General features: G+C 34.5%; 2 protein-coding genes across 2 annotated transcripts in view; both read left to right on the forward strand.

Moving 5' to 3' along the window:
* LOC109053309 (ras-related protein Rab-6B-like) overlaps nt 1–7,265 on the forward strand; it is a gene marked incomplete at its 5' end in the record, with an annotated part of 30,900 nt that extends 23,635 nt beyond the window's left edge. Inside the window, 2 exons of the mRNA XM_042757450.1 lie at nt 2,539–2,605; nt 6,488–7,265. Of these exons, the coding sequence (XP_042613384.1) occupies nt 2,539–2,605; nt 6,488–6,552 (132 nt within the window). The remainder of the gene's footprint in view (nt 1–2,538; nt 2,606–6,487) is intronic.
* Nucleotides 1–10,140, forward strand: part of LOC109112082 (ras-related protein Rab-6A-like) — a 358,885-nt gene that overhangs the window by 57,734 nt on the left and 291,011 nt on the right. The gene's annotated exons all lie outside the window — the stretch shown is intronic.

Here is a 10,140-nt window from a genome sequence, read left to right on the forward strand (position 1 = left end):
CAGTCTTATTTTTAAAACAAATGAAGTGGCTATTTTACATGCAATGAAGTGTGTGTATGTGTGTAGCTACTTAAAAATATTTTGAGAACAAATTTGTGCCCACAAATAAGCTAAATCAAACAAACCTCCCAAAACATTATTTTGGGGACATCATAATTTGTAAATACAGCACAAAGTAAATAAAGTAAATAAAGTTTTTAATTTTTTATTTTTGTACAAATACTTAAAGATTTCTGTTAGGCTTCGGTTACTTAGCTATTTACAAAAATAAAGGAATTCTATGGATTGTCCCCCATTTAGTATTAGAATCCCTAAGTAGACAAAAACAATGCTTTGAAGAACAGGGAACTAAAAAGAGACTGAAAGATAAATGTTGTTGTTGTAGATAAATATGTTAGCTAACACTTACACAGTTGTGTTATGCTAACAGGTGCAAAGCGAGTACTCGTACTCACTCTTCTGATTTGTAAAATTACAAATGTGACACCGTATGGACGCATGAAAGCAAAGGCCGCAAGTCAACATTAAGTGCTCTATTTGGAACAGGCCCTGTCTGTTTTTCTTAATTGAAATGGTTTTGTGTTCTTTTGTTTTTGTGCCCACTTTCTCTTTCCTGTCAGAAACAATGACCTGAAGGTAGTTAACAAAATGAGTCTTTCTTTCTAACCCTCTCTGCTTAATGTTCCAGTGTGTCCCATTTCCCTGTGGCTCGTCCATTGTGACTGATGGCATGAAATGAGAGGGGTCGTGTGGGCTATATAAGCTAACTGCCCTGTTTGATATGATTGGGAGTGAGTAGGGCTATATATCATTTCAGTATAGCCTCATATAGCTTCTGGGAACAGCCCTTTATAGAGGATGGCTGTAATGGAGGTGTGTGGTGGGCCATTAATTGCCCTGCTAGGAGCAGAATGCTAGCAATGCATTGCAAGTTTCAGAAGGCAGAGCCAGACTAAGTGCTTTTTGCTGTCCCTTTATCATCTCCTCACAGAGTCTGTTTTAAAGGTCAGCAAGTTTTTAGTCTGTGACATTTATGATTCTGAAAAGAAGTACTTGCATGGGATCTTCATTTCTATTACTATATATAACAGGGCAGGTCTGCTTCAGTGCACCAGAGAAAGTCCTCTTTGCTCCAAATCGCTTTTTTACAGGTTTAAAATTGGTTCAGCTCATGTTTGCTGCCAGAAGGCTGCACAGTATGACACAGGGCCGTGGCTAGACTATTTTAAGTATTTTTAATTTTTTTTTACTTCATGCAAAGTATACCAGGTAAAGGAAATAACCAAGAAAAATTTAATACTGCTGATATAACTTAAGGTGTGGTCACATTGCTATTTTATATACACGTTACTTAAGTGTATGTTAGTAAGTACTTATTACTAGCTTTTATCCGTTGTTGTAGTAGAGTGTTACTGTTATAAATTCAAACAGTAACACTCTACTTTTATTCTGCTGTACTAAAGCTTTAACAAGGATAAAAATTAATATCAAAAGCTAACATAAACAGCAGTAGCATTTGCAAATAACAGTGTACCTACAAAGAGCTAAGGGGCCCAAAATGTGCCAATTGTCGCGACAGAAATTGAGACTCATCAGACTAGCCAACTGTCACTTACTGATAAACTGGCACTAAATATCACTAAGAAAAGTATAATAATTTATTATAATAATTTTTATATATAATAAATTACTTGTGCATTAGAGCGAGTAGATGAAATGCAATAAATGTGGTCATTGCTTTTAGAGGTGGATGCCTGCTGTTTGGGAACGCAGTCATGTAATACAGTTCTGGGAGGAAATTATACAGAAATACTTTAACAACAGACTTCGCTCGTACAATTAAGAATGACTATAACAGCATTTCAGATGCTGTGCAAACAAGATCGGTTTGCTGGTTAGTCAAGTTATCCCGTCCCATCGCGCAAAGTCACATGACTTTTGATGTGCATGGAGGAATTTAATTGGTAAATGCGTTTCCATCTCCCATTAGCATTAACCCTTTTTCGCACAAGTCAAAAACCTCCTTAAACTTTTTTGCGAATTAAGAGATTTTTTGCAATTTAAGAGATTTCCGCATTCTGATGCTTGGTCTGAATTTCAGCAGATTGTCTTGACTATGTTTACATTCTTAAATGCTGCCATGTGATTGGCTGATTAGATAATTGCATTAATGAGCAGCTGAACAGGTGTCTGTAATTGGCAGCAAGAAGAATATGACGCACAATTGTGCATATGCAGAAAAAAAAGCTCAGAATCGATTCTGAGTCCTTGAAGAGATAATCTTTTTTTGACCCAACTCTATTATAAAGCAAGCAGTGTTCTGTTGGTCAATGCAGCAAATGCACGTGACCAACTGAACATGTTGCAAAATTTGTCCAATACTTCGTCCAGTTACATAGATTCCTTTTAAAACGACTAATAAAATGGTTTCAGAGCATTCCTCACTACCCACTGATTTAACAGACAGCATTTTTTTATGGAGTTTTCAGGTTACTGACAGCTGCAGTCTCTAACAGCATTCTCTCTTCCCTCCTGCAGCTGTTTCGACGTGTTGCAGCTGCCCTTCCAGGAATGGAGAGCATGCAGGAGACAAGCAAAGAAGGCAGTATCCTTTCAGTGAACTCAAAACCAAAACAATTCAGCAATTCGGATCGAATGTCTAAATGTAGTTTTCAGTGTAATCAGGTTACTCTGCTGCACTCTATGCTTTTAAATTTTATTATTTTTTAATTATTAAGGAATTGATTGGTTTTAGTTTTTTAATTTTGCCTCAAGCACATTGCTTCCCTGCTGTTTTTGTCTTATGTACTCCCACAGCCCCATCAATAAGTACTACTTCACTGAGACCAATCCATAAACATGTTACTTTATCTTTTACAGGATTTTATGTATCATTCTTTAAAATTATTAAAGTCACAAAAATGTAGGAGAAAAATACACTTTCACAGACCCTTTCTTACCGAACAGAATTATAAAGAGGTGCATTTGAAAACACGCCGCTACACACTCCTGACGTTCATGTCCTAAATATTTTGTACCTGGGAGTTTTAAGCATTGTAACTGACCAAGGCGCCATAGATGGAGGTAGAAGTGAGGCTCATCATATTATAAGAACAGCTGCTTCTCATTCTGGTACAGATGCTAAATCAGATGCAAAATTGCTGCCATTCTCTTGTTTGTACTGTTCTATTGCTTGTTTAACACTGTACTCATAGAGATGTTCATCATAAGTAGGCTCTCAACTGGTTTTGCTTCAGGACCCAAATTTTCACTGATTATTTTATTGAAGTAAACAAAAATATCCTTGAATCATACATTACAATTTGTTCAAATTAATAATTTTAACATTCAGTATATAATTCAATATTCAGACAATAATATACCATGCAGGACACATTCTGGCACCATCAAAACATTGCATGTGGACCAAAATACACAGCAAACCAAACATTCCCCTAATGTTAATACAAGGTTCCCCTTCTGGAACCAATTTCTAACATTCTAAAAATATTCTTTTTAGTTTTAAATATATAACCAAAAACTAACTTTTCTAGAAAGAGGTGGCCAAAAATTATTTTTGGCTTGCATAGATTTGTTTATGATTTTTGAGGATCAGGGGGCTGTTTCATAAAAGACACTAAGAAAAGCAGGGATTAAAGTCCAAATTCTGACTTGAAATAACTTAACAAATCAATTGGGGATCCATAAACGACTATTTGTTCACTCAGTCTCTCTATTTTTTTATAGGTTTACTGTGAGTCAAGATAATTTGATGTGCACACTTATTCTTAAGCAGTCCTTAATGTCGATCATGGATCAAATCGATCCACCATGGCAAACAGCGAATATATTTGTGCTGTTTAATGCATTTGAGATGTTGTTTTACTCAGTGCATAACTGACATGTCACAGTTATATTCTTCATCTGTAAATGTTAGAAAGTCATGCAAATTTAAATTTTTTTGTTAGGAGTAGGCGAGGCTTACGCAAGTGAGCGAGTGATAATTTTGAGTAAAATATACATTTGGCTAAAATATTTTTTGTTGGACATTAAAGGTGCCATAGAAAGCAAAAATCATTTTTATAAAGTGTTTGAACACAGTTGTGTGGCTGCAGTGTGTGAAAACAACCAGCCTATAATGGTAAAACTCCCAAGCACCATTTACAACCTAAAACAATCCAAAACATTTCTAAACAAATATGTTGGTGGATTTTGATGTGAGATGATGACAGGGTCGAATTTTTCACTGGAAGAAGCGCTTTTATGAATTATGGAATGGTATTTTGGCCAGAAGCGACAGTTTAGAAGTTTAAATGTCTTTTATGCATAAAATTATTGATATAACATTAGTTGATTTATTTATATATATATATATATATATATATATATATATATATATATATATATATTATATATATATATATATAGATATATTATATATATATATATTAGTGCTGTCAAACAAATAAACAAATAATCTTGATTAATCGCGTCTAAAATAAAAGTTTTTGTTTACATAATGTTTTGTATACTGTGTATATTTATATGCAAATACAAACACATGCATGTATATATTTAAGAAAAATGTGTTATGTTTATATACTAAATATATTTATATATAATATAAAATATAAGAATATAAATATATACATTTAAATATTTTTAAACTATAGCCTATACTGTATTTCTTTATACATAATAAATGTACACCATGACAAAACACACACACACACACACACACACACATATATATATATATATATATATATATATATATATATATATATATATATATATATATATATATATATATATATATATATATATATATATATTTGTAACCAAAAACTTTTATTTTGGATGTGATTGATCGCGATTAATTGTTTGACAGCACTAATATATATATGACTTCTGCCTAGTTTGCCTAGCTTCAGACTGATTACACCAAAATCCTGTAGTTGGAGGGGATGCACAGCCTCTGACATTAACAGAAAAATATTTTTGTGTTTTCACCTTCCTTTTAAAAGTTGAATTGACATTAGAAAGTTCGGTAACACTTTATTTTACAGTCCTTTTCCTCATGTACATACTATGTACTTATTTTAGTAATTACAATAACTATGTAATAACTAGGTACTAACCCTGAACCTAGCCCTAAACCTAACCCTACCCCATGTAGTTACCTTGTATTACCAGAACTTTCTTAGATAAATACACTGTAAGTACACTATAAGTACATATAAGTACACGTACTGTAAAATAAAGTGCAAACGAAAGTTCTAAAGTAATTATGCAGTGGTCATTGTAGAACAGCTGTTGATCAGCATAGAGCTGTACTATTCTGAGTGAACTGTGTCAGTTGATAGCTAATATTAATTGATTTTGTCTCGTTTGTTTGACAGAGTAAAATCTAATTTAAAAGGTGAGGTTTTTGGTGGGTAATATACTTCTCGATTACTCATTCATGTCAGCATGAAATTCAAATATTGGCCTTGTTCCACTCTGAGGCTAATTTATTTTCCTCTCATTACATTTTCTGCCACATTCAGTATTAGTGGCAGTGGAAAGTCTATTGCTATGGTAACAAGAAACATTTCTCTCTTCATTATCTGTGTGAATATTTGAAGCAGAATAGGATATATTTCCAATCCAGTACGTTTGAATGACATGAGGTGTTCTCTTTTGGTTTGTTTTTTGTGCCTGATACAGGGGCAGAGTGTTTATTGCGTTCTATATGTTGGCTGTAGGTTACCATGTAGCCTATGTTGCATGTGTGCAAGCATAATAGCACAGTTAAGGCAATGAGTATCCACATGGAGAACAAAAAAGAGGCATAAAATTGGGGACCGCTTGTGTGGTAATTTCATAATAAATTCAGTTATGTCTATATATGTCTCTCTAGTTTGTGGAAAAGACAGAAAGCTCAGCTCAGTCAAGGTTATGATCTGTCTTCACGTGTTTGAGAAACTCTGATTTGGTTTTATATTATAAGTCATTTACGTGGACGCCATTAACCACACTACACATGGCACCTCTCACTACTTACTCTGACATTTGTTCATGAATGAAAACATGAGCACATTACATTTCTGAGAGTCGGCGCAGCCAGGAGCAGCTGGTATGACTGAACAAGCATAAAAGCCCCACTAAACTAAACCAAACCCACACACCTCTCAGGGACACCAGTTAACATTCATTTGAATGAGGTTCTTTTATGTTGGCAAGGAAAGCTACAAGCGTTATTTAGGATGAAGACCACTAGATGGTGCACGTTCCCTTTTGCTGGCAGACGTCAGCATACAATTGAATATATATATATATAGCCTACCTATAGCCAGTCCCCCACAAATTAAATAAATAAATAAATAAAAATCCATTCCCTCTTTGCTTATAGTTGGATTCTTTTCACCTTTTTTACGTTTACATTCATTGTTTGATGTAAATTCTTGATGTACTGAAGTTTTTATTCCTTAACAGCATTCTCAAGTGATTGACATAAAATTGGACAAACCACAGGAGCCTCCCACTACTGAGGGCGGATGTTCCTGTTAATAACTCACATCTGATTTACAGCATCATCTACACCACATGCTTGTTGTGTTGCTTCCTCTTGGTTAGCTTCCAGTTGTGTTTTCAGATAGGATATTTGGCCTTCCCATCTGACTTTTAGTAACTTGTTGGAATCAGTGTTACATCAATTTCAATTGTAAAATAGTATACTTTAGTAACAAAATTGCCAAAAATCCTAAAAATTCGAAAAGTAGAGGGCAAAAATGAACAAAAATGTAGACTATGTCCAGCATATATACTTTTTGAAAATGTAGAGAGGTAGATTTTTTTCTTTGTTTTGTATTTTTGTATACAAGGATGAGCACTAAAACAGATGCAGACAATAAATTCTATAATTTTGCAGGATTTCAAAAGCAAGAGGGCAATTCAAACAACAAATAACCCACAAAATATGGCAAACATACATGTTAGCCATTTTCAAAAGCATTTCAATCCAGCTGGCTACTGTGCACAAGATTATGTGAATGTGTATGTTTTTAATGCATTAATTTATTTTAGCCTCTTTTTTTTTTTTTTTTTTTTTTTTTGCTGTGACAGAACTTGACATTTTTAAGTTTCAGGCCAGGTCTTTAAGTGAGTTTGTGTAAATGTGTCATTTCAGATCCCTTAAAACCTTTCCACATTATGTGCGAATTTAAAAAAAAAAATCTGTTTATGTACAGTCCATGTCTTAATTACACAGTTTATTGAATGTTTACAGCATTTTTTTTATTATTATTATTTCCTGTTCACAGTGAAAGCAAACCACTTGTGCAAACAACCTGATAACATGAAAGGACTCTGTTTCTTCTGTGGAATATTCTTCTGTGTAAGTTCTTTAACTTAATTAGGGCATTTAGCTTATTGCAGATAGTCACAAGACTGTGAACGTGACAGAGGAGGAAATCATACATCTAAACTTGGTCATTCATATTTAATTAACTGGAATAATTTGTTTGAACACTAGCAGTTTCCACACTGATTCATCAAACAGTCCAATTCTATTGTAAACATATCAGCTGTCGTTTTCAAACAGGCTTTAATATCAGAATTGCAATGATGGGACATTCCTCCAAAAATAACTATAGTTCACTTTTAAGAATTAGCATTATGCAGCATTATAGTGTTTGCCTTGTGTAGGAACCCACTCATGTCTACAGCTGCTCTTTGGGCCAGTAAATTGTAGTGCACTGACCAGGGGGACACACATTGTGTAGTATATCAGTTTATTTGAAATGTATTTCATGTGAATCCTTAATGCACTTTTTCAAGAAAGGAAGATGTAAATGTTTCAAAATTGCTGTCAAATGTCTGTCCTTGAATCCACTTTAGAGTTCACTGTAGCGTACATTTCTGGGAAAATCGCTCGAGGGTCACTGTACAGATTGAATTATATGTTGCTTCACATAACGCCAGAAGCAAGTCAAAACTAGCTATATGTGATGTTGAGGAAGTGAGTAGGAGCACACAACGTTAGTGCCAGAATCAAAGTGAAATGCCACTTTTTTTTCCTACTAAGTTCAATCAAGCAGCATTTAGTTGGAATCAGTGGCGTAGCTTCTGGGTATGCAGCCCGGGGGCAGATGGGGCCCACCAAGCTGAGGGGAACTTTTAATAGAAATGAAGAATTGAATTTCCCTGCAATTTCCCTGAATTTCCCTTGTCCGAGAGCTTATCTGAATTTTCAGCCTGAGTCCAACTGGAGCCCATGTCTTTTTCTCTCTCTCTCTTCCCCATTACACAGCTGCCGTTGCAGCCATTAAAATAGTTCAGTTTCGGTTTTTAATGGCAAATTGGTAACATTTTGTTTCGTTTTTTTATTAAGTTAATTTAGAAATATGTTTGGAACATTTTATGTTTGTTAAATTCAGGTTTTTGTTTTTTAAAGGAACAACCAAGCGGCCAGCGGCAGACAGTGAGTTTGAGTAGCATATGTTTGATCAATTTAGCCTTCTCAAATCAACACGACGACTTGCCTAAAATAAAATCTATAGACATAAAACACTTTGTGCATTTCACAGTATTAATTTACAAAAATAGTGAGGGGATATTTTAATTGTTTGTTAATAAACTGGTGTTTTCTGAGTTAGTGCCACAAAGATGAATTTGATGAACCTGACTCGCCATCTCTACATTGGATGTGCCTTTAGAGAGAAATGCATCTATATGGAATACATAATGAAAGAGTTTTTGTTTTCGATTTGAATTATTTCATTTTAAAATAGTAATTTAAAGCATTATATAGATATATTTATCATGTTGGTAAGGCAAAAAAAAAAACTGCTAGAACAGTGTTATATATTTTGCTGACTTGTGTACTTACATTATCCCAAATGTTTCGAAGAATGTTTAAATTCAGAGAAATAAGCAATTTTTACTAGTGACATGGACGGTGTCCATAGTGTCATTGTGTCACCTGCCAATGATGTCATAATCACTCGATTTCCAGTTTTGTTTTGTAGAAAACATGGAAACAACAAAGACGCTTTAATATGTTATGCGTTTTATTGGACAGGTGATGACCGGACAGAGTAGCATTATAACAGAACATTCAAATGTATCTAGTATGATAAAACAGCACTGCCCATATACTCACGACCGGAAGGAGCGGAAGCGGTCAACTGTGGCATAATAAAACTTCTGCTGCTTTCATGCCGTGTGTCATGCTCGTTCAACAGCCTCCTTTCGCTTCGACAGCTTTCAGCCTCACCCTGCTTCATACTACGACATTAATAAATCATTAGCTTATCCATGAACATGATTTCTGCCTGAGTCCTGTCGGATTGCATCGGCTGTGGAAATGAAGCCGACAACTCCCATGATTCCACACTCAGTCACGGTGTCATCAAACTACGCCTTTGTTTGTTTTGAATATGCGCCCTCTTTAGGGGCGAGAATTTACATATTGTGCCTTTATAAATGTGCACTGTTGGGTGCATATCCAATCGTTTGTGCGCAGAGTGGAAGCTGAATCGCGCTTTGCATTTTTTTTTTTTAACAGTGGAAGCTTAAAAAATATGCTGTCATTTGTGCTCATAAAGGTAAGAGTATAAGTCTATTTTTATTTGTGTTTGCACTCACAATGTCAACAAAACCTTGTGCTTTTGTAAAATAAGGAAAACAAACACTTTCTGATGCGCTTTCTGTCATCTCTGTCTTGAGCAGGAGTGCTTCACAATAATCAACTGAAACTCAGCGAATACTTGCCTTACCAACATGATAAATATATCTATATAATGCTTTAAATTATTATTTTAAAACAAAATAATTCAAATCGAAAACAAAAACTCTTTCATTATGTGATCCATATAGATGCATTTCTCTCTAAAGGCATGTCCAATGTAGAGATGGCGAGTCAGGTTCATCAAATTCATCTTTGCGACACTAACTCAGAAAACACCAGTTAATTAACAAACAATTAAAATATCCCCTCACTATTTTGTACTTCTTTGTTTGTTTTTTATTTATTTTGTTTGTTTGTTTTTTGGGCTGCTGTGCCAAAATTGTAATTGCATTCAGTAGCTACAATTAGCCTACAGCAGCATTATAGTGCCACGTTGAAAAATAACTAAATAAATAAGATTAACGTCA

Source organism: Cyprinus carpio, chromosome A6, assembly GCF_018340385.1.
Source record: "Cyprinus carpio isolate SPL01 chromosome A6, ASM1834038v1, whole genome shotgun sequence".
NCBI lineage: Eukaryota > Metazoa > Chordata > Actinopteri > Cypriniformes > Cyprinidae > Cyprinus > Cyprinus carpio.